Source organism: Adiantum capillus-veneris, chromosome 27 (genome assembly GCF_014529385.1).
Source record: "Adiantum capillus-veneris isolate H3 chromosome 27, ASM1452938v2, whole genome shotgun sequence".
NCBI classification, from domain to species: Eukaryota; Viridiplantae; Streptophyta; class Polypodiopsida; order Polypodiales; family Pteridaceae; genus Adiantum; species Adiantum capillus-veneris.
The window spans coordinates 123,270,629-123,295,470 of NC_140957.1; the positions used below are offsets into that span (position 1 = coordinate 123,270,629).

The window sequence follows — 24,842 nt, forward strand, 5'->3', positions numbered from 1 at the left end:
CATTTCCCCAGAATTGGCTTCAAAGTTGGGAATCAGACCTGAAGAGATGGGGTATACAGCAGAGGCAGGTTTGGCATGTCCTGGCCATACAGAGGCTGTGACACCCATCATTGGAAAGTTGCGTCTACATATCCAGTCCTATGTAGATGCTGAAGAATTTTACATCATGCCACTGGACGGATGTGATGTGTTGTTAGGTATTCCTTGGTTATTTCGTGTACAGGGAATCATGGATGCCTACAACAAAAAGATCACTGTACAGAACAGGGGAAAGACTCACATTCTGGATGTAAAGCTTAAAGGGGAGTCTATTCCTACTGTATCAGCTTCTGCTATTACTTCTGTAATGAAAAAGCATCTTTCTGCGTACTTGGTTTTTGCACGTGAAGTGTCAGATTGTGATGAATCAAATTTATCTGTGCTAGATAAAGAAAGGTCAATGTTTTTACAACAGTATAGTGACTGTTTTTCCGATTCATTACCGTCTCAATTACCGCCAGAGAGACCCGAGGACCATGCGATAGATTTGGTGCCAGGCAGTAGCCCACCAAATAAGCCTCCGTACAGGGTTAGTGCGGCTCAGCAGAAAGAGATAATGGCCCAAGTACAGGAGCTGTTAGAAAAGGGGCTGATTCAGCCCAGTTCATCTCCATTTTGTTCTCCAGTATTGTTGGTGCAGAAAAAAGATGGCTCATGGCGTATGTGCATCGACTACCGTGCACTGAACAAGAATACCATCAAGAATAGGTTCCCTATACCTAGAATTGATGATATTATGGACAAATTAGAAGGAGCAGCTATGTTTAGCAGGATAGATCTAAAGAGTGGGTACCATCAGATCCGCATTAGATCAGAGGATGTGCACAAGACTGCTTTTAGAACAACGTTTGGCCTTTACGAATTTTTAGTGATGCCCTTTGGTCTCACAAATGCTCCTGCTACGTTCAATAGGATGATGGACAGAATTTTCCGTCCACACCAGCAGTTTGTTGGTACGTTCTTTGATGACATGATAGTCTACTCAAAGAATGAAGAGGAGCATAGGCATCACTTGGCCATTGTGTTCAAAGAGCTACGCAGTCATAGGTTGCTCATCAATGCAAAGAAAAGTGAGTTTTTTCTGGAAGAGATTCACTTTCTGGGACACATTGTCTCAAAGGACGGTGTCAGAATGGATCCTGCAAAAGTTGAAGCGATCAAGTCATGGCCAAATTTGAAGACGGTGCATGATGTCCGAAGCTTTTTGGGACTATGCTCCTATTACAGAAGGTTTATCCGAAATTTTGCTGAGATTGCTTCACCTTTACATGCTCTTCAAAAGAAGGCAGTCACCTTTAGATGGACACAAAAAGAGATTTCAGCTTTTAATCTCTTAAAGGAAAAGATGACTTCGGATCCAGTCATTGTGTTGCCAGATCTTAGGAAGTCATTTGTGGTCCAGTGTGATGCCTGCGGTAGTAGCATTGGTGCTGTGCTAATGCAAGATGGCAGGGTAGTAGCCTATGAGAGCAGAATTTTGCAAGGGCCAGAGATGACCATGCAGGTCTATGAGAAAGAATTACTGGCTGTGATTCATGCGCTCTTAAGTTGGAAACACTACCTGCTAGGTGCAGACTTTGTTGTCCAAACGGACCATCAGACCTTGCGATACTTCTTGACACAGACAAAGTTATCTGAGAAGCATATGCGATGGGCAAATATCTTGTCCATGTTCCATTTTCAGATTGTGCATGTGGAAGGCAAGAAGAACGTTGTGGCTGATGCCTTGTCAAGGAAGCCACAAATTTCAGCTGTGTCGATTCCTTATCATCATGAACTTGATGATATGAGAGAACAGTATGCAAATGATGAAGATTTTGCAAGGGTCTTCGAGCAACTAATGGATGGACAACGTCATGAACACTATCTTCTCAAAGATGGGTTCATGATGATGCATGGCAGATTGTGTGTCACAAAGCCATTGCGACGCAAAGTTATGGAAGAGAGTCATGTCCCACCGTATGCAGGGCATCGTGGTATCGATGCTACAGTTAAAGCGGTAGAGACATTCTTCTATTGGCCTACATTGAGAAGGGATGTGGATGCCTTTGTGCGAGAATGCCTAATATGCCAAAAGGTCAAGTTTGACAGGCAAAAGGCACCAGGGTTATTGCAACCACTACCTATTCCAGATAAACCATGGGAAAGTATTGCTATGGATTTTATCTTTGATCTTCCAAGAACGCAGACAGGAAATGATGGTATTTGGACCATTATTTGCAGATTCAGCAAACAGGCTCATTTTATTCCTGTCAGGAAGAAGATAAAGCCAGATCAGATGGCACGCTTGTTTATGAGCAATATTTTCAAGTATCATGGCATGCCACAGTCGATTATTAGCGACCGTGATCCACGCATGACTAGTTTGTTCTGGAGAGGCTTGTTTGAGAATATGGGCACCACGCTCAAATTCTCTTCGTCATTTCATCCTCAAACAGATGGGCAGTCAGAAGAGGCAAATTCTACTGTCCTAGATCTGCTGAAGTGCTATGTGTCAGAGCATAAAGGAAAGTGGGAGCAGTATTTGCCATTGGTGGAGTATGCATACAATAATACAGTGCATTCATCAACTGGCAAGGCACCTTTTGAAATAGTTGAAGGTGGCAAGAAAATTCCTCCCATACTGCATACAAAGGACAAGATATTTGAAGCAGATAAGTATGTTCAGGACATGGATGAAATGTACAAGAAGGTCAAAGTGGCCTTAGAAAGGACTCAGGCAAAGCAAAAGAAAGCAGCTGATCGTCACCGTCGTGAAGTGGTATATTCACTTGGTGATTGGGTGCTTTTACGCTTTGAAAAGGCAAGGTTAAAGAAGATGAAGGGCAAGGAAAGAGTGTTTCCAAAGCTCAGCATGCGTTACTATGGGCCTTTTCAAGTGTGCGACATAATCAGTGATGTTGCATATAGGCTGAAATTGCCTGACAGTTGGAAGATTCACAATGCGTTTCATGTGAGTCTTCTCAGACCCTATGTGGGTGATGTGCCAGAAGATATACCAGCTGAAGATCAGCCGGAAGTCGAGGAACTTGACGAAATCTTGGTCCCTGAACAGATTTTGGCACACAAAGAAAGGAAAGTGAAAGGCAAGGTTGCTAGGCGTTACTTGGTAAAGTTCAGAAACTATCCACCAATGGATGCTAAGTGGATGGAAGAAGGTGAACTTGCAGAGTCACCAACTGTGTTATCACTTTACCTGGAAGCCTTCGATTTGCAACCTACCTTGACCCCTTGAGTTTCAAAGCTAAATGGATTGTCAGTGTGACAATGGCTTCTGAAACAAATGATGTACATGGTATTTAAAGTGAGCTCAAATGAAATACCTGTTACATGAATGTTAGAGCTGTACAGATTGTCAGTTTGGCAATTGCTCTTATGGAATGTCCAAAAGTTTGGTTAGTGCTATAGAAGTGAGTATTTCTTGTCAGTTTGTCAAGGATACAGTGATTGCTTCTATTAAAGAGTACATGTGTAACTGCATTCTTAAACTGTCGGTTTGGGTATGCTCGAAAGTGTTACGGGATCCAACGTGTACTATAAGACAGTGGCAAAATGTGCAGCTACCATTTTGTCATTGGAAAGTTCGTGACTCAAAGCAATGGCAGAGTGCGAAGCTACCACTATGTCATTGGGACAGGGTTCACACGCAGGCAATACATGAGTCGACGAGGTGTTGAATACACCAGGGTTGACAATGAGCATGTATGTGTCGTATATGTGTCGACAGGTGTTGAATACATCAGTGTTGACAGTAAGCATGGACGACATAGATGCAAACGAGGACGTTTGAGATTTCAAGAGGGGGGTATGTCACCAGCGTGTGACTACTATCTATCCTTTTTGTTGATTTCTTTCTTATTATCTATTTACTTTCACTTTTTGGAAACACCCCTCGGGAAATCTAACTGCCCTGCATTGCATAGCTAGTGTGGAACTGTCCAGAGGGAGTCCGGGCCTGAGGGCAAGAGAGCACTAAGGTTGGACAAGGACTATGGTTAGCCAAGTGGGGTCATTGACTAGCCAAAGTGGAATCCTTTGCTACAGAGGCTACATTTCAGTTCTGGATGTGGCCGCAGTGTACAAAGAGGGTCGGATGACCTAGAAAGATACAATGGCAGCATCTCCTAAAATTTAGGGAACTGCTATTTTGGGACCTGAAAATGTCTTCGCGTCATTACGTGCAGTTTGACATGGGGATCATTTTGTTACTCTGTGGCCAAGTCAACAGAGGCTGCAGGTGAGATATTTTTAGACCCGAGGGTCTAAAGCGGGAAAATGCACAAATGAGTGACACTTGGCACTCTGAGGCCAGTTTACTACTTATAGAGAAGGCAAAAACGTGATTTATAGTTGGGAGGCTCATTTTTGCAAGTCTCTGTCACAGGTTAAGAGCTATGGAGTGCTTGCTTTCCCTCTTATGCACAGTGCGGTGCCAGGAGTGATGCCCTGCACGCTACGCACTGCCCTCTCTCTCCCCTTTGGCAGTATGTTATGCCCCTCTAGTGGGCTTTTCATTTGACCAATGTACAGTTGTGTGGGTTCATGCGCGATTGCCGAGGCAAGAGCCTCTTGCACAGGTATTGGATTAGCTAGCGGCTAATCCCCCCGCAGGTACAGGTGAATTCGGAGAGGTTTCACGCCAGAAATCTCGTCCGATTCAAAGGGCAAGTAGCCCTACAGGTGCGGGAGCTCGAGGACTTGCTAGGGATGCGACCGGCACGCGAAACGGAGCCCGAAACAGTGAATTACAGCCTGCTGTGTATTTTTGCAGGTTTAGGGTTTTGGCCCTAAACGGACCCTAATACCCCCAGGAGGTTCGGGGACGCAAGGGGACCGCTGTACAGGTGATCTGGCGCATTTTCAGGGCTGAAAACAGAGAATTCAGCGTGCTGCAGATTCTCGCCAGGTTTTGTAAAGTGCCCGTATGCGTCGGGAAAGTCGGTCAATGCGTGGGAATACTGACCGTGAAGGGTTCTAGTACAGTTATGCTGCCGAAATCAGGCTGGAACAGTGGAAATTCAGCCGAGTTTGTGCGGGGCAGCTTGTAGGGAACCACAGCGTTTATTCCCTCTTTTGAACAATAAAGAAATACCGAAAGGGGCGCCTAAGTTAGGGGCCAATCTGGTGTCCGTCTACTCATACAGGTGCAATCTAGCAGCCTGTATCCCTCTCCCCTTTGTTGTGTCTTGAAAGTACAGGTAAAATAGACGACTAATAATGGGTGAAAGCTAAATCAAGGTTTAAAGTAAAGTCTACCGCCCTTTTTGGATTGAACAGGCCGGTTTCACTCTCTCTTTCCCTAAAGAACTAAAAGGAACCTTGAGCAATAAAGATCACTAATCTTGAGAAAATACAGCATTCATTCCGCTGCACCTAACACGTGTACTCGTCGGCTTCAAAAATCTTATCTTTCGTGCTTAGGAAGGGTGGAACCTTCACAGCACCTTCAATAATCTCAAATGACGCCTTCCCCGTCTAAGAGTGTATCGTGTTGTTGTAGGCAAATTCCACCAAAGGTAGATACTTTGCCCATTGAGTCTTCTGTTTTGAGATATGAGACTTCAATAAATCTAAAACCACTGAATTGGCGATCTCAAATTGCCCGTCAGTCTACTGGTGGAAAGATGACGAGAACTACAATCGCCTGCCAATGTTCTCCCAAATTGCCTTCCAAAACAAACTCGTAAATCTGGAGTCCCTGTCGGAGACAATTGTCTCAAGCATGCCATGTAATCTGAAGATCTCGGCCACAAACAGTCTTGCTAAGTGATCTGGCTTGACTGTTTTCTTCACTGGAATGAAATGAGCCTGTTTGCTAAATCTGTCAATAACAGTCCAGATACCATCGTGACCACTCTATGTTGATCAAAAAATGAAATCCATTGTAATACTTTCCCAGGGGCGGGTGGGTATGGGCAAAGGCTGTAACAATCCTTGTACTTTATGCCTGTCAAACTTGACCTTCTGGCATGCCAAGCAACTACGGACAAACTCGTCCACATCCTTCTTGAGCCTCTGCCAAAAGAAGTATCTCTCTACCCCTTCCAAGGTGGTAGCAATGCCGCGGTGACCCGTAAACGGTGGACAGTGGCATTTGGTCAATAACCTTTTCCCTCAACGGCTGTGTAACGCACAACATTGGGTTTTCCGCATCAAGTAGCCATCCCGAATGGAATATCCCGCTACTGTCTCCCCATCCCGTGTGAAAATGTCTGCAAAATCTGTATCCGTGGCATATTGATCAACCATATCCTATGGTGTATCACAGAAATAGCCAAAACCAACGGCTTCCGAGACAAAGCATCTGCCACCAAATTCTTCTGTCCCTAAACATGGACAATCTGGAAGTGAAACTGTGACAAGATGTTTGCCCACCACATCTGCTTTTCCGATAGGTGCTTCTGTGACAAGAAGTAGAGTAAACTCTGATGGTCTGGGAAGACAATAAAATCCGCTCCGAGTAGGTAGTGCCGCAATTGAGTAAGAGCATGGATAACCGCCAAAAGCTCTTTCTCATAAATCTATGTTGTCAATTCCGGCCTTGAGAACAATCGGCTCTCGTAGACAATGACATGGCCTTCTTGCATTAAGACCGCACCCAGACTACGACCACAAGCATCACAATATACTTCAAATGACTTCTGCAAGTCCGACAAAGTCAAAATTGGTCCCGTAGTCAATTTCTCTTTCGATGTTTGAAATGCAGTCACCTCTATAGGTCCCCACGAGAAAAAGACTCCTTTTTGTGTCAACATATGCAAAGGAGAAGCAACCTCTGCAAACTTTCGAATGAACCGCCTGTAGTATGAACACAATCCCAAGAAGCTTCTAACTTCATGGACATTCTTCAAATCGGGCCAATTACGGATAGTCTCTATCTTGACCGGATCCATCTGCAATCCTGCCGCTGACGCAATGTGTCCCAAAAAGTGTATCTCTCGCAAGAAAAGTTCACTTTTCTTCGCATTAATCACTAACTTGTGATCTTGTAATACCTGAAAGACTTGAAGCAAATGGTTTCTATGTTCTACCTCATCCTCGGAGAAAACAATGAATTCGTCAAAGAAAGTGCCAACAAATAGTCTATACTCTCGAAAAATCCTGTCCATCATCCGGTTAAAAGTTGCAGGAGCATTGGTTAGGCCAAAAGGCATCACTAAAAACTCAAATAACCCAAAAGTCGTCCAAAAGGCTGTCTTGTAGACATCTCCCGGCGCGATTCGGATCTGATGATATCCACTTTTCAAGTCGATCTTGCTAAAGCACGAGGATCCCTAAAGTCGGTCAAGTATATCATTGATTCTAGGAATCGAAAATATGTTCTTGATGATGATTTTGTTGAGAGCTCTACAATCGATGCACATTCTCCAAGATCTGTCTTTCTTCAAAACCAACAACACTGGAGAGCAGTACGATGAAGTACTAGGCTGGTCAAGACCCTTTTCCAAGAGGTCTTTCACTTGGTTCATAATTTCTTCGTTCTGGGCTCGGCTCACACGATAAGGTGGCCGGTTCGGTGGTGTGCTTCCAGGTATCAGATCAATGGTATGATCTTCACGACGAGCGGGTGGTAACTCACCTGGCAGGCCCTCTGAGAAGCAATCGGCATGAGAGTGGAGAAAACCTTGGCATTCTTTATCAAGTTCAGACATATTTGTCCTATCCTCATCACTCAACTCTTTCAAAAAGATCGAGTAAACAAACAGACTGGATTTCATTAATTTAGAAATGGCCCAAGTCGATACAATAGGGCCAGACTTGCCCTTAAGTTTTACATCGAGTACAATGGTTCTATCCTTCTCTATGGTCAATGTCGCTTTCCTCGCCCGATAGTCGACCACGGCGTTGTTCTTATGGTACCAGGGAATTCCCAAGAAGACATCACAACCTTCCAAAGGCATTATGTAAAAGTCCTCATGCCCCAAATACCCCTGACAATGCAACCGAAGTTTACCAATGACAGGTGTAATGGCTACGTCCCTGCCGGTGCCGCTAGAACTGCCTCTACAAGTGGCCCCATCCTATCGGGAGTGATCTCGAGCCGCGCCGCCAATTCCAGTGAAATAAAGTTGGCCTTGGCTCCTCCATCAAAGAAGATCGGGGCTTCTTGGTCTTTCACTTTGCCCCAAGCTCGACAAAGTTATGTACTCTCGTCCATCGTGCTGGGATCAGTACCCACATAATCTGGAACCAATCCTGTTTTCATCTTGCCTTTTCTTCCACGGTCCTCAGCTGCTCTCGAACTCTCAGGCCTTTCGTCGTCCTTGTCGTTTTGTTCTTTCTGTGCCTTTTTAGGGCACTTCATGGAGATATGCCCAGTTTCCCCGCATCCAAAGCACTTCCTCTCCTTTATGTAGCGAGCCCTCTCTTGAGGAGTAAGTTTGGGTCGTGCATCCTTTTCTTTCTTTTCTGGATTGCTCTTCCTCTTTCTACATTCATTTGTCGAAGTCTGTTCGGCCCTTTGCGTCATGATCTCATCTATAGGGTAAGTCAAACTGCCAGAGTGAATGGCAAAACCCCGTTTCACATGACTCATCAACTCCTGAATGGAAGCTGACTTTTGTTCTAAACAATGATCTCGGATCTCTGTAGGAAGACCCAAGGTAAACCACTCAATCTGTTCCTTCAACGAGATCTTCTTAAATGAAGAGGCGGGTAGAAAAGAGCTCTAGAATCTCTCGTATTAAGCGTCCACTGATCCTTCTTGGTCATCCGAAGATGGTTCCAAGCAGTTCGTATGTCACGTTCATACTCTCGAGTTAGCCATGAAGAAATAAAAAGACTTTTGAATTTCAGCCATTTAATTGGCGTTGTCTTGTTTAATAGAAGCGTGGACCACCAAGTTCGAGCATTCTCCTTAAAGAAAGAGGCAGCTCTCCGAGTCTTAGATTGCTCTGAGTAACGCCCTCCTGAGAAAGCTATGTCAAACTGCTGTATAAAAGACAAAGCCTTCGAAGCATCTCTATAACCGGAAAACGTGTCAAATTTAATTGATTGTCCACCTTCCTTAAACTCTCGGACTTTCTTGCTTTTGTCTTCCAGAAAGTCATACTGGTTGGCTTTATAAGAAATTCTTCTTCTTTGCGTAAAAGCTGTTGTCATCAGAGTCCGAACTGTCTGAAGACGAGTCCTCTGTAGAACTATCAACCACGGGGCGAGATTTAGACTTCTTTGCCTTTTTCTTGCCCTTTTCGAAGCTTTGCTTTTTGCTTCGTTTTTTGCCTTTTCTGTCTTCTTCGCTCGAGTCAAACGAGCTAGAAGAACTGTCAGAAGAAGAAGAAGAAGAAGAACTGGGTACTCCTTCAAATCGAACACGCTTCTTCTGCTTTCTTGCCGATTCAAAGGTAGACCGACGACCCAATTAACCTGAAAAGTCAGTGCCTTTCTTCTGCTTTTTGTCGTGCTTTTTAGCGTCAAACAGCTGAGCAATTCGTGCATCAACCACCTCTTCCAACTCTTGCTCTGTCTCGCTCATATATTTTGCAAATTTTGGGTCCTTCGCAAAATTATGCATCACCTTCGTTGCATCGCCGATCAATCTTCGACGCTCCATCTCTTCGAGCTCTGCCTGAGTAGGCCGAGGCGGGCCATACTATTCGCGTGAATCTTCGTTGTGGTTTCTTCCCGTATCTCCAGATGCAGAGAAAGTCGACTGATCTCTGCCTGAAGCCATAAGTGCCGCGGAAAAAAAAAGGGGAGGGGATGTCCCGTAGAAGAGAAATCGGTCGTGCTCTGATACCACTGTAACACTCCAAGTCGAGAATCTACCGCGACACCTCAAATAATCACTTCAAAACAGTTCGCAGTTCATAATTGATTACACACTGGCCCGGCGGAGTTTCCGTGCCTCGAGATATTGGCCCCAAAGACTCGCGCCCCTTTCGGTATTTGTTTTTGTATTAATCTGTGTTCAAAGTACAAGAGTGTAAGCAGGCGCTCACTCTTAGACTCTGCGTCCAGATGCTCTGAGTTGTGAGAGGCCTATCCACATATTTAAAGGGTTTACAAGGGATGCTAAAAGCAGAGCCCAAAAGCTGAAAAGCTTTTAAAATAAAGCAAGAGCAAAAGAGCTTCTCTCTCTCACACATGGCGTAAAATAAAGCAAAGCCAAAAGCTGTCGCAGGCTGCCGCAAGTAGCGCCGCAAAATGCAGATGTCCATACAACCTGCCACGTGTTATCATTTTCACAAATTACAGGCCGGATTCTACGGGCAATGCCACGTCAACATTTTCAGCCGGTTCCTCCGCGGGTCTGTCCATGCCAAGGGTAGATGTGTGTTGCACTGGGCAGCCACGTTATCAGTTTGTGACATATCTGGCCTGCTCATCTCTTCAAACAATACGGATGAGGGGTTGAAGCTCCTCCCTGAATAGGACTGCCACACCTCCTGACCCTCATTCTCTATGCGCTGATCTCACATCCTACCTACAAGTAGTCTCCCAAAGGTATCCCGTCACTCTAGGTAATGTGCCGCCAAGAGCCAAATGCGTTTCCGAGTAAAAAAAAATGTCTCTTCCCTTAAAGCTATCCTCAAATGAGCCTACATCTAGCTTCATTGATCCATTACAATTCCATGCTGCCATTTTAAGGTTTGTCCCATAGGTCTCGCACCATCATGCGGTGTGTTTTTCCAACACCACTACTCTCCTTCCCTTGTAGAAAGCAATATTCCCCTTCTCCCTCGCCGGTTTGATCTCTGGCATCAGCTCTTGCATGTATGCTACCTGTGTTAAGAGTGAGGTCATCACCCAAAAATATCCCAGTTTTCTCGAGTGTTGATCTCTTCTTCCGGAATTCCTTCCTAGCTTCCAGCGTCAGGAAACGTATAATAAGTGCTCTTTCCTTGGGCTTTCCTTTTTCATCACTTCCCTTCTTGCCAACTCTCCAAGCACTTGTGTGTGTGGGTTCAAAATACCCATGCGCTTCAAGAGCTCTTTGCACCTCTTCTACTACTTTTCCAGTGTCTTTGAGGCCTGTAACACGCACATGAAGGGCTCTAGTCATTTTCTTTTGCTCCTCCTCAATTGTTATATTGATTGAAGTGGATTGTCGCTGTGGCTTCAGGCATCTTATCTTTCCCTTTCTTTGCGTCCTCGATCCACTTTTTTGCTTTATCCACCTTCTCTTATGTTTTGAATAAGTGCTCCGCCCATGAAGAGGCCGTTCGTGCCTTTTGCTCTTCTTCTTCACGTAGAGTTTTCACCTACTCCTTAATGCTTTCAAGCTCCTTTATCATTGAGGGTTGGTTTTCTCCCACCTTTGCGGGGGTATTTTTACAAACTGCGAGTTCTCCCTTGAGTGCAGTGATCAATGCTTCCTTTTCATTCATACGTTCTTCCATTTTTTATTTCCAGGATTCAAAAGTAGCAAGTGCATCCTCTAACCTTTTTTGCATCACACACTCCATCACATTCACTTCTACCCTCACTATAGTCTACATTCGACCTTCAATGATGTGTATATCTCATCACATTTACCAAGCATATCTTTGTCCAACTCTTTCCTCAAATCTGCATACATAGCTTTTTTGTAAGTCTCCGAAATTTGCATACATCTCTTTCTCAATGTCACCCCTCAAAAGGCTTAGCTTTGCCTTAATATTCACATGTACCTTTTCATACATTAAGTCATCTTTGACTCTAGAAAGTTTCTTTGCTCTCAGAGAAACTGGCGATAGAGTGCTCTCCTGAAACCTCCACCTAAGTGTCGCTTTTGATTTAGGAGGGGTTTCATAAATATTGTCATCCCCAACATCCCTTGATTGGTCCATCCTCAGACACTCACAGTCAAAAGGAACAGCTATGCAAGAACGGCGTCACAGTCCAAGTAGTGAAGAAGATTAAGCAGGTTCGAGTGTAGCACGTGCGAATACCACCATCGAGAGAGGCTGTTGCAAATGGTTGGCTCGGTATGGACTAATGACTAAGCCCATGGCGACGGGAGAACCAAGCTGCTATGCTGAAAACTGTACTGTGCACCTACTCCAGCTCACGGCCCTCTTTTTGGGTCAGCAGGCGGTGACTAGCAGCCCTTGCAGGGCGCTTAAAAACCCATCCCTCGTGGGGGTGTCCAGAGAGAGAGAGAGAGAGAGGGATAGAGATCGATCTTGCTTACCAAAGGTGGGGCATACAAATGGGAGCCCTTTGTATGGACTTGTAGGAGCCACCTCAAACTATATGACGTGATTCACCTAAAAGGGTTTTGGCATCTTTAATAATTACATTAATCACACCTAGGAGAAGGGTTACAAATTGAAAATTTTAAAACATGTTACAGGTTCATGAAGATGGGTTAGTTAATGGCACAATACATGTTTAGAGAACTCTTAGTAATGCACGTGATATGGATGATGTTTGAGACGTGGCCCCTTGGGGTGACCCTATTCTTTGCAGCATTGCTAAATATTAGGGTTGTACTATGACCATAAGTTTTTCACCAACAATAACATTCATGTGTGATATATGACCATAAGCTTGCACTTATAAGGAGAGATCATGCTCTATTACCAACATCCAACTACAAATGGCCTTATTAGCATGAAATTGTAAAGTGAGATAAGAAGGGTCTTAGTACCATTCCACCTACTGAAACATAAAAACAACTAAGGTACTTAGGATAGGCTCGTAAAGAAAGCAAGACAAGGGTACTTATGGTATCCCAGGCATTCACATCTCATATGTAGATGTAGCAAATAACATAGCTTATTTTTTGTGTTGTGTCGAGCTTCTCTCTCTTGCTCTCTCTCGTTCATCTTCTCTCTTTCCTTCTCTGCACGTCCCCAAGCACGCCATGGATCCCCATCGTCGCCATACACCATAGCCACATCCGCTTCCTCCAAGAGTCTTCAAGCACGGAGCTCCACCAAGGGCCCTGATAACATGTCAAAGTCGACGATGCGGAAGCGTAGAGACCAAGGAGAGAGAGAGAGAGAGAGAGAGAGAGAGAGAGAGAGAGAGAGAGAGAGAGAGAAATGAAATGAAATGTTATATTAACGTCTACAAAAGGCAAGGATGACCTATGAGACCAAACTGATACAAAAGTGGTGAATCTGTTACAATGTCTGGGTACCTTAGTACTAAAGTATCAAGTGTGAAAATAAATGTGAAAACTAAATACAAAGTATTAAATAAACTTCTTACGAGCATTCTGGGTGTCTAGCTAGAATGCTTCTAATCCTTTGTTGTAGTCTCCTCCGGTGAAGTGTGCTTCTGCAGCTCGGTCGTGGTCGTCTCGATTTCCTAAGCTCAATCGCCCTGTCAATGAGGGTGCCTTTGGTATGAATGTGGGTACTCCTTTGTGCTCGCTGCTGGCCTCTTGCTTCTCCTTCCATTCCTGCTTCTCTCGATCCGAAGAAATCTGTGATCTGCCTCTGAGGCTGTAGTGCTCTCTGTCTTCTCATTAGATTATCCCTGTGCCGATGTAGTTCCAATAGGTACAGGCCTAAGCATCTTTGATCCTGGTATTGCATGACTATCTAGAGGTCCAAAGCCTTCTTAAATAGGCAATGGAAACACCCACGTATCTCATAGTATACGGTGCAATGGCATATGTAGTGTAATTCTGTCCCCGGCTCCATTCCGCATAACTTGCAAATTCTGCTCTCAGGTGGGATTCCCCTAAATCTGCCAAATTCAATTTCCAGCTGGTGTGAGGATGTACGAATCTGATCAATAGCACATCTCAAACCATGAGACAGGTGGGTATCCATGTAGCTCGGGCGAATCACAAAACCATCTTCAGATAGCTGTAGGAAGTTTTCTTTGTAGTCGGCCATCTTCGTGCCCAATTCTTGTGTAGGGTCTACCCATGTCCTCTTAGTGTCTAGCTGTATAAGATCCTGGCGGATGATTTTATTAATCTCCGTTCGTGTGATTGCCAGTGATGGAGCCTCAAGAGAGTATTGGAAAGGGGGTAATCTTTCCATACTGAACCTGTGTCTCTGAAACCATGAGGAGAGTTGCGCATACCAGCATGATGTATCTCCTTTCATTGCTAATTGTCGAGAGGATTGGAGGGCCAATCTAGTATATCGGCAATTATTTGTATACCACAAACCATGTATAAAGGACATTGATCTGGTAAGAGCTTCAATTTCTATCGGAGGAGCAGCTAGTTCCGCTCGGGTAATAGCGTGTGGTACAGAGGCCTTGGCTCTAATCATTCGGGAAATCATAGATACCAAAGGTCTCTCCATTGACTTCCAATTATCCTGATCCACAGATGGTCCCCAAATCTGGACCCCATAAAGCATAGCCGAAGCCACCACAGTATCAAAGAGCCAAAGTTTTGTTCGTGGTTCCTGAAACTGCACTTGTGAACACATCCTCTCCAACCCTCCCAAGGCCGCAGAGGCTCTGGACAATCTAGCATCCGCTGCTTTCTTAAGAGTAAACTTCGGTCCTGTAAATACCACACCAAGGTATGTGTATGCATCTGTGTACTTTACTGTATCCTGGCCATATGCAAATGTAGGTGCCGATCTCCTAACCCACTACGGTGTGGTGTTAAACACCATAACTTTGGTTTTACCCAAATTTACCGACAGTCCGCTGTCCTCCGCAAATTTATGTAATGCATCTAACTGCCTCTGCATTCCATCTGGTGATTCTTCTATCAATACAATATCATCTGCATACAACAACAAAGGGATCCATGACACTGCAAGTTGAGCACCTCTGTCACCCTCTCTATCAATGTAATCTGATACCTCATCTATATACATACCAAATAAAGTAGGGGACAGTGGGCATCCCTGCTTCACTCCAACGGTGGAATGAACAATGTCGGAATCCCCTTCTGGAGTACGTACATAACCAGTTACTGACCCGTATAAGGCCATGATCCCCCAGATAATCTCTTTGGGGACCCCTAACTCTTGCATTCCACGCATCAATCTGGCCCTTGGTACTGTATCAAAAGCTTTCTGAAAATCCACAAAGCAACAATACATCCTTTTCCCACTTGCTCTTCCTTCCTCAATAATGGCTCTGAGCGTAAGAATATGATCTAAAGTGGAATAACCCCTCCTGAATCCAGCTTGTCCTGTTGCTCTTATGCCTTCATTCTCTGCCCATCTACGCAATTTTTGTTCCAGAATGGATGCGTACAGTCACGTCAGTGTGTGACCCACCATAATGGTACGGTAGTTACCGGGTATCATAGGATCCCTTGACTTGAAAATAGGTACGATAGTAGATAATTTCCAAGATTCAGGTAATCCTTCACACATGACCCGATTAAACAGACGAGCAAGGACTTCTGAAAGTAGATCCCTTGCATGGATCAAATGTTCTGCTACTAAACCCTCATGATCATATGCTCTTCTTGTCTCCATCTTGTCAATGGCTTTTTTCACCATTTCCGTAGTAAAGAAAGTACTAGTAGCCAGGCATGGCTCTAGCGGATCTGGTAATGGAGGCTGTCCAGATACCATATATAATGATGTTACATATTGACCCCAAATCTCAGGAGAAGTGATTGTCGGAGGCGATGAGTGCTCGTGAAATAAACGCCAGGCCTCATGTGAGTCCTGACTCAAGAAGAGCTGATATAAATCCTTCTCCAGTTTGGTTAAAAATGCCCTTTTCTTGCGACGTACTATACGCCGAAGAGCAATCCGAAACTGCTTATATGTGATGATCCCAAGTGCAAGCTCTTTCTGGACCTGGGTTCTCGTCTCTCTGCATTCCTCGTCGTACCAACTGTTTTGAGGCATGTTCCCAGATCCTCTCTTCTGATCAGGCTGAGTATGTGGGTATGCCTCTTGTGCTGCTCCATGTAGTATCTCTCTTAGCTGAGAAGTAATCTCCTCTACAGTATATACTGGCTCGGCTGCCCACATCCTATTATAGATCTTTTCCACATAGACTGAATCAGTCTCTGGCGTGAAAGTATATCTTGTGTGTGTCTTCTTCCTTTGTACTTGAGAGGCATTGTATTGGAAGGAGATTGATAAGGTCAAGAGAGCATGATCCACTGCAATTCCAACCGGTCTGGGTCCCACCTTAAAGTCCTCGATACTAGAAATAAAGCTTGGTGAAGTCATGACATAATCCACTGTACTGGCCCCATGCCTGTGTGGGAAGCATGTGAATCCCCCAAATAAAGGGAAATTCTCTAGACCATTAAGTATGGCCAAACCATGTGTAGTTGCCATCTCCACGAGATGTCTCCCATATTCAGTGTGTTCTTTATCCTGTGAGTTTCTAGTAAGCCCCTCCTGTGATAAATCCACTTCTCTGAGCATTTCCTCAGAAGTATCATAGAATATTGCTAGAGAGTTGGCCGTTCTGGCATTAAAGTCTCCTAAGAGAAGGATGTCTCCATCTCTAGAGAACTCCCATATGTCATTATTCAATATGGAGAAAGGGGACTGTCCTTTAGGTGAGGAGTAGACTGATGTACTTGGAGGGAAGTAGCATATAGCGATATATAGAAATCTACCTGTCTCGGCTCTCATTCTCACCCATATATACCTTGCTTGTTCATCTTTCCTGATAATCTGTAGTAGTGGTTTCAGCTCCTCTTTAAATAAGACTGCCACTCCTCCTGAACCCCGGCTACCTCGTAGAGATCTCTTGTCTGGTCGACCCGCTGTTTCCCATAAATACCCCTTCACATGTGGCATAAGCTGTCCCAGTATCTGGTGTGTCTCTGAGTAGATCTGGTGTGTCTCTGAGTAGAAAACTATGTCTCTGTCCCTAAAGCTGTCTTCAAAGGCACCTACATCTAGCCTATATGATCCATTACAATTCCACGCCGCTATCCGGAGCGTCGCCCCATAGGTCTCGCACCGTCATGATGAGCGCTTTTCCAAAACCACTACTTTCCCTCCTCTATAAAAGGCGATTTTCCCCTTTTCTCTCGCTGCCCTGATCTCTGGCATCAACTCTTGCATGTGTGCCACTTGTGCCAATGTAAGGTCATCTCCCAAGAAAATACCGGTTTTCTTAAGAGTTGGCCTCTTCTTTAGAAATTCTTTCCTTATTTCTATATTCGGGAAGCGGAGAATAAGTGCCCTATCCTTTACATTTCCCTTCTCATCGACTCCTTTCTTGCCCACTCTCCATGCACTTGTGTGAGTAGGCTCTGTGATGCCCATGCGTTGTAGCAGTTCCCTCACCTCTTCATCTACATTCTCTTTGTCCTTGACTCCTGTGACCCGCACATGCAGAGCCCGAGTCTTCCTTTTCTACTCTTCCTCAATGGTCATATTAATAATGGTGGAAGTAGGTGTGGTCTCAAGCATATGGGCCTTCCCTTTCTTCGCATCCTCAATCCATTTCTCTGCTTCATCAACCTTTTCTTGTGTTTTAACAAGACGTTCCGCCCATGAAGATGCTGTTTTCGATTTCTGTTCATCTCCTTCCCGTAGAGCTTTCATCTGGTCCTTCATGTCCTCGAGCTCCTTCAGCACCGAAGGTTGGTCGTCTCCCTTCTCCTTAGTTACGGATTTGCAAGCCGCAAGTTCTCCTTTTAGCTCCTCGATTATTGCATCTTTTTCCTCCATGTGCTTTTCCATATTTGTTCTCCATGCTTCAAAATTTGCTACTGCCTCATCGAGTTTCTTTTGCATAACGCATTCTATTACATTTACTTCGGCCTTGATTAGGTTTCGTAATTCCGTTTTCATGGTCTGAATTTCCTCATTCTATATCCCCCGGATCTCTCTCCTTAGTTCTCTCATCATGTCTCCATACATGGAGTTCCTGCAGCTCTCAGCGTTCGCGTGCATTTCCTTCCTGATGTCGTCCCTCATATAGTTTAGCTCTGATTTGAGCATCACCTGGACCTTCTCCATCAGTAGCTCATCATGTATCCTGGAGGTTTTCCCAACGCGTAAGGATCCTGGTGATAATACAGTGTCTCTGCTTCTCCGTTTGAAAGTAGCCGTTGTTTTTTTTGGGGTGGTGTAGCTATCTACACCCAGCCCTTCCCCTTCGGTAGGCGGGTCTATCAAACCCGAGTCCCAAATCCGGGATAGGGTACTAGGGTACTAGGGCGAGGGACTGAGAGTATGGCAAACTTAACCAATTTACCTTAAGGCCTTAAATCGCTTTAAATTGGACGCAAAGAGAAGGCTTAAAATCTCTTTAGACTTAAATTTTTAATTTTTTTTCCCTTAGGGCTTAAAATTGAAATAAACTTAAACGTAGGGGATCTTGACTTCCTGCGCGTAGAACAGCTGGGGCGACTCTTGGCTTTGCTACGCGTAGAACAGCTTGACGTCCTACGCGTAGGATTGTGCGGGACAGACATGCAACGCGAGCCTCAGGCAGTGTGAGTGCGAGCCTCAGGGCGGCATCAGCAGCCCGCCATGGTCTCCTTCTCGCGCGCAAAGAGCAGGGGCCTCAGCTGCCCGCCCATGGTGTCTGTCACGCACGCAAAGAGCAGGGGCAGCAGCAGTCCTTCATGTGCGCAAAGAGAGAGAGGGGCCTTCAGCCTCGCGCTGCTGCAGAGAGAGAGCTCCCTCACGCCACAGCACGCGGCTCTTCCCAAAGAGAGAGAGAGAGAGAGAGAGAGAGAGAGAGAGAGATTGATTTTATTATCGTCCTCGAAGGTCAAATATGACCTATGGGACCAAAGTTACATGTGATGTAGTAAGTGTATGGCTGATGAGTGACTCTCGATGCTCCAAAATTGTGGTGATGAGAGTCGCAATGGAGAATGCACATTGTGGCTGGGTGACGAGCGGCAAGACTGGTTGTAGATTTGGGGGGAGAATTCGCAGCACCTTTCAAGAAATTTGGTTTCCTTTTGAAGAAGCCAATATGATGGCTAGGGGTAGGCACTGGGTAGAGACACGACCTGTGCTAACAAGGCAGTAAGACGGGGTTACATTAGATCAGTTTTGTGCCATTTACAGTTGCCTGCTCTCAATGCAAGGGGTTCAGTGTATAGGGTCATGACAATGCTGGGCACTGGGAGCAACTAGAATAGGTGCAGCAACGAGGAAGGCACAACAGAAAAATGCTCTGCCCAAATGGGTTGAATCGCGTGGACTGAGGATCAGGGGGTCAAAGTGAAGGCAAGCAAGTACCTGCCACAGCATGAGGGGGGACTAATTTGAAAAACTGGCATGAGGCCGATGCAGTAAAGTAGGACCACCTTGTAAGGGGGTGACCTCAGCTCAAAGTTATCCAAAATGCCAAATTAGTGCACTCGTACTGCGATCTTCATTGCTCTAGGGCCACCATCGAGGATCACTCATGCGACAGGCTTCCGAGGGTGCTATTATCATGATGTGCTTCAATGGACTCTGATTGTGGGCAGCTCTATGTATCTGAGCTAGTCTTTGATAGCATCCATATGTTGTTACCCGAGGAAGCCGAGGAATTTGTCAGGATTTCTTTAGGGGCATTGTGTTATAGCATCCAAGCATCCTGTGGTAGAGATATTGCCTGCAAAGCTTGTTCAAATGTGGCCAGTGCAACCTGTGAGATCCAGACTCCAAGTCTCTGAAAACTGGCCATAGATCGGCGAGCACAGCTTCTCATGCTACAGCTACTCCATCATGCTCTGCTGACGGTAGTGCAGGCGGCCGGCCAGCTCTTGCGGGACGCTCTGATCATGCTGGTTTCTGCCTCAATGCAATCAAGCACCTATCCATCATCAATTTGCTTGTGTGGGTTGAGTATGTCAATGGCCATGCTCAAGAGGTTGACATCCTTAGTGTGAGCTTTCCTAGGTAGGCATTTTTGTATTTTTCCAGCTTATAATGTGTATCATTTTAAGTGGACTACCAAGTTGGTTCTCAGATCAGGGCAGCATATTTATGTATTGTAGATCTTTGGGGCCGCTATCCGAACTACCTGTGTACATCACAATACATACATATATATAAGATTGAAGTGCACGTACTGAACTTCTCCAGAAAAAAAAAATTCGACAAAAACTATCTACAGAGGGTTTGACATGTTATTCTCCAAGTGGGAAAATGGCCAGATTAATCCTTTCAAAAATATTGTAATTGATCATTTCTGCCTACAGTATTATTCAGTTAAGCTTCTCCATTTATACAGATTAGGAGGCATCACATTCTATGATCTACCAACAAGCTGGTGTGGCTAGTTGGGGCATGGAACCTGGCACTGCCTAGCATGATCGATCGCGAGACTAGCAATACCTAGTTGGCTAGACATGCGACGCATCACGATGTTGTCATGAACTGTTTAACAGCAGGAAAGGTTTCTAGTCTCTGAGTTTCTTGTGCAGTAATCGCCAGAGATCAACATGAGATGATGATGCACGTTTGTAATCAAATCAAAGAACAAGATAACCTTACGCATAGCAATAGATCGATTATATGTCAGGCATTCAACATGAGGAAATGAAACACATACATTAACCTTACCTATTGTTGCCCCCCCTCACAGATACAGTTAGTGGAAGTAGAGGCTTGTATTGCATCAATGAACTGCCAGCTTCGATGGATGCAAATGTCAAGCCATGGCATGCCTGAGAAGCTCTTTGCTGCTACGATTATCACCGACTCCGTCCATCCCTAATTTCCCATCATAAATACGGGCATACCACTTGCAAGATGCTGCAAGACCGAGGCTTTATGTAGGCTTTCGTTGCAAGCTGCTCTCGAGAATAGCCCAAATCAACCTTCCGAGGTGGACCACACCGTCTTTATTGATGAAGTGGTCATAGGCTATACACATCATACTCACAGCATGTTCAGTCAGCCATATCAAGCTCTGTCGAGCCTCTGGGTGCATGCCATCGCAATGCTTGTAGATCATGGTATGAGCTATCCATCATGGGCATGATTCAAAATCAAGTCTAGTTAGTTCCCCAGAATAGGGCAAACTGTTGAGAAGAAAGGGCACTGGATCGTTGAGGGTCAACAAAATTGTAGAGCAGCTTCGGGCATCCATGTCGCACATAGGCATGGGGACGCAAATGCAAGAGCAAATACCTGGGTTCGTCCATAAAGCACACGGGTCCAACTCGAGGGATCGACGGCCGGGGCAAGATCCACCGTCGATTAGATCTCCAGGTGGACAAAAAGTTAAGGATCCCTTTCAGCCGTCGCACCTTGAAGCCAGGACCTCCGCCACCACACGCCACAGCTCTATCCATCCCACCTATCGCGCATCACCTATCCAGACGTACATAAATCTTACCCCCCCTGCTGCGGAGATCCGGCAGACCAAATCGCGCGCCCCTGCTGTGTACGTGCCCTGCCATCGATCCCACAAGTTGGACCCCGTGTCATATAAAAACGAGGGTGGGTCGAGGCTGCCGGCATTGACAAGCATGTAGGCTACTGGATGACAGAGTTCTAGCCACATTGTTCTTAATTTATGGTTCTTCTTTGGACATGACTACCCATGTAGGTAGATTATCACTTGTTATTTTGCTCAAGCTTAGTGTATGTTCTCTTTGGAACAAAGACCACACTTATGTCTCCCTTATTTTTTCCCCACTTAAGCTAGCTATCAAACTCTTCTACTTTTGTTGCTTGTTTCACTTAAGTGGAGGGCCTTGTGATTTGATCACTTGTTCCTAATGAAAAAGGAGAGGTATTTTTTTTTTAAATGCACAATTTTTTTATTGTTTGCCCTCCCAAAGATAATGATGATTTTACATGGTGGATGATGTTTTCTCGATTTTGTTAAATTGAATCCATAATGAGATTTTTAAAAATATTTTATGTTGATCTCTTTTGAAGAAAAACTATGACTTTCCTTACTGGTGCTCCTTAATAATAATAAAAATATTTGAAGCCTCCCTTGCCTCCCACAGATCTTATGACCTCCAGATCAGACCTTTTGACAGACCTCGAACATTATCTCCTCCATCGCCACGACCACCCCTTGATACCCCGTAGAGGAGGGAGAGAGAGAGAGAATCGTTGCCCTCTGCGTTCAACAGTACAAATCATTTTGAGAGGGGGGGGGGGGGGGGGGGGTTCCCGTTCCTCCTCCCTATTCGACTCCCATGGCTTTCCCAACTCCCCCCATATACAAGGAGAAAGAGAGAGAGTGACGCTCCATGTGTGTACGTGTGTTTGTGCGGAGGACCGCATACTATGACTTTCCTTTGAGAGTTGAAATCAAGTGCCTCCAAACGACGTAGATAGGAGTGCACTAATTATTGGTTGGATGTGGGCAGTGGGGTTCCCCAATGTCGGCCACATCATTTCTCTCATCACACGCAACACTGCTATAGCTAGCAATCTAGCTCCTCGAGAAGATTTTTTGTTTTCTTCTTCCGCCTTCTCACAGAGTCACAGTGTTGCCCTATGCAGACAATCTTCTCTCTCTCTCTCTCTCTCTCTCTCTCTCTCTCTCTCTCTCTCTCTCTCTCTCACACACACACACACACACACACACACACACATCCAAATGCCACCCATCACTATTGTATCCCACCAGGGCCATGCAATGGTCCCAGCCAAGCTCCCAACTTCCAATGTTCTTCCCTTTGGCGTGTGGGAAGTCTTCGAAGAGAAGAGAGAGAATAGACTCAAAGGTCGGAAGCCTAGAGAGGAGAGGTCAGATGTGCTGCATACTGCACAGCCTTTGATTGTGATCAGTGATGACTAATGGATCATGAGAGAGGCCGTGATTGAAGCCTTGCATTCTCTGCGGCGGCCAGCTTTTGCAACTACCTATACCTCTCTCTCTCCTGCACCGTGCATGTCGCTCTCATCGTTTTTCTAGGAAAATTCATAATTTGAGGAGTCCACATTAATGTAATCACTGTATACAATACACATCGCTTAGAGTCCGAAGGTCCAGGTTACCAGGATGTGTACAATTTGCAATTCATCACCTGCAATCACTTTTGGTGCTTGTGTCGTGGAAATTTGCAGCTAGTTAGCTAGTGATCTACCCTCACCAATTATTAATCATGCATGGAGTCCATGTTGTTGTTGTTTCCAGTTGTAGCGTTGATGACATTAACCATCGTCTTCTAATTTCGGGCACTAGGCAGGATGAAATTTTTCTATCAAATTGCTTGTGCAGTCTTGATGTCGGGCCTAACCGACTGATTCAATGGCAAGCTTGACCTTTTGAATATTTTTGAGGTTCTGCTCTCTTGATCTATTATTTATACTTCTCAACTTCTAGAGCAGCTCGGTGGTACCAATAGTTTCATGTCTCTTTATGATGATGATACACAACTTCTTTACAAGATCAAGTAGATTGATTTCTCCTCTTTCAATTTTGGTGTTGGACAACCTCTTCTCTATAGAGCAAGTCTAGTGTGGAAGCGGTGGTGGATATTCTATGGTTGGGCCCTGCACGTGGTGGTGTTTTTCTCCTTGTGGTGCATGCTCTTTGCTCTTCGTGTCATAAAGCCTCTGCTACATGAGTCTCACAACGATAGCATCCATGTCCCCAACTTGATGAAAGAGGAGTTGACTTTTAGAGTTCTTTTGTACTTCAGAGATAATTCTTTTGAGCCTGAGGTTGGCTTGACCAAGCGTGTGCAAAAGTTATGTTTGTCTTTCTCACTAGGCTTAACTTGAGAGGATACTAAATGCCTGCTTGAAGTCTTGTGAAGATGGGGGTGCTAAGAGGTTGTAGTGATTGAAGAGGCTTGATTGCAGCTAGTTGCAAGAAGATTTGTTTAGCAAGTGTCACAAACTAACATCATCTCTCTCTCTCTGTCTCTCTCTCTCTCTCTCTCTCTCTCTCTCTCTCTCTCTCTCTCTCTCTCCCCCCCCCCCCCCCCTTTGTTTCCTGATGTGGGGTAAGTTTGGTGCTCATCACTAACACGATGCGCACCACAAACCCAATCGAGTTATCACTCACCATTCTCACAATTGGGTAGAGAGAATACAGCCTACCCCTCTAGTGTAATGAGTGCACGTCCGTAGTGGCATTGTAGGATGCAAGTGCCTATCGTGGTTATGAGCACCTGACAGGTTTATTGTGGCTTAAGATGATCTGCCTTAGGATATCACTTGCACAATTATGAGTTTGAGATCAGATAATGCTCATGTATCCATGTGTGAAAGGTGTATAACACATGTATTTAATCTTAATTTTCACCCACTATTCAACAAACATGACATCATGGAGCACGATGTAGCATAATGTGTTGAAACTTATGGTCATATAGTTTGTTGTCGAGAGCTTTTCAACCTTTATGGGTGAATTGGGGCTTTCACTTGAGATATATGTGAACATGTTTATAATCATATTTATTAGGGTTTGCACAACACAAGTAGCACAAAATTGTGCAACCATTGCATGCTCGAGTTCTAGATCTCACAAAAGAGTTTCTAAAGTGAAAATGGGCAAGATATGCCGTGTATGAGGGTTTTCCTTGTTGGCACCAACATATTTTGGTTGTGATGTCATGGACTATTCAAAGTGGGGCAACCAAGGAAGCTAGATGACCAAGAGGGAAACCTGTTACTATATAGAGCACACACAAGGCAAGTTTATCAAGGATAGTTAATGAAACAAGGACCAAAATTGAGGACTATGGGCATGTCACTAAGGGTGTATTAAAACCTCAAATTACTGAGGATTATTCTCATAGGACCCACGGTAGTCTATTTTAAACCTCTCATAATTTTGTGGTCTTTACTTTCACCGATTGTATCGAAGGTGCAAAACTTGTCATAAGATTTGGGGTAGTCCCTTGTAAACCCTGCAAACTCATGATTGTGTTTCTTTACTAGGCCATTGTTTGTTTAGGCAAGCAGGATAAGGCAATTCCAAGTTAGCATCACAAAGAGAGCCCAAAGAATCCTCCATAATTACTTTAACTGGCTCTCACATAGCTCAAGCTCATTTTATTTTCATACAACATTTCTTATAAAGAAAAGACAATA

General features: G+C 44.8%; 1 protein-coding gene across 7 annotated transcripts in view; it reads right to left on the bottom strand.

Moving 5' to 3' along the window:
• Positions 1-21,217, bottom strand: part of LOC147422691 (uncharacterized) — a 116,937-nt gene extending 95,720 nt beyond the window's left edge. For 2 of the 7 annotated variants that reach the window (XM_086503597.1, XM_086503596.1), the window contains exons 1-2: positions 20,394-21,210; positions 19,080-19,851 (exon numbers count right to left, since the gene is read on the bottom strand). Coding sequence is in view for 2 of the 7 variants with exons in the window: in XM_086503595.1 (XP_086359721.1) it covers positions 20,394-20,449 (56 nt within the window). In the remaining 5 variants the exon portion in view is untranslated. Of the gene's footprint in view, positions 1-19,079; positions 19,852-20,393 lie in introns of all 7 variants that reach the window. The other 5 variants (XR_015186843.1, XM_086503598.1, XM_086503599.1 and 2 more) reach the window with 5 other exon arrangements.
• Positions 21,218-24,842: the final 3,625 nt, after the last annotated feature.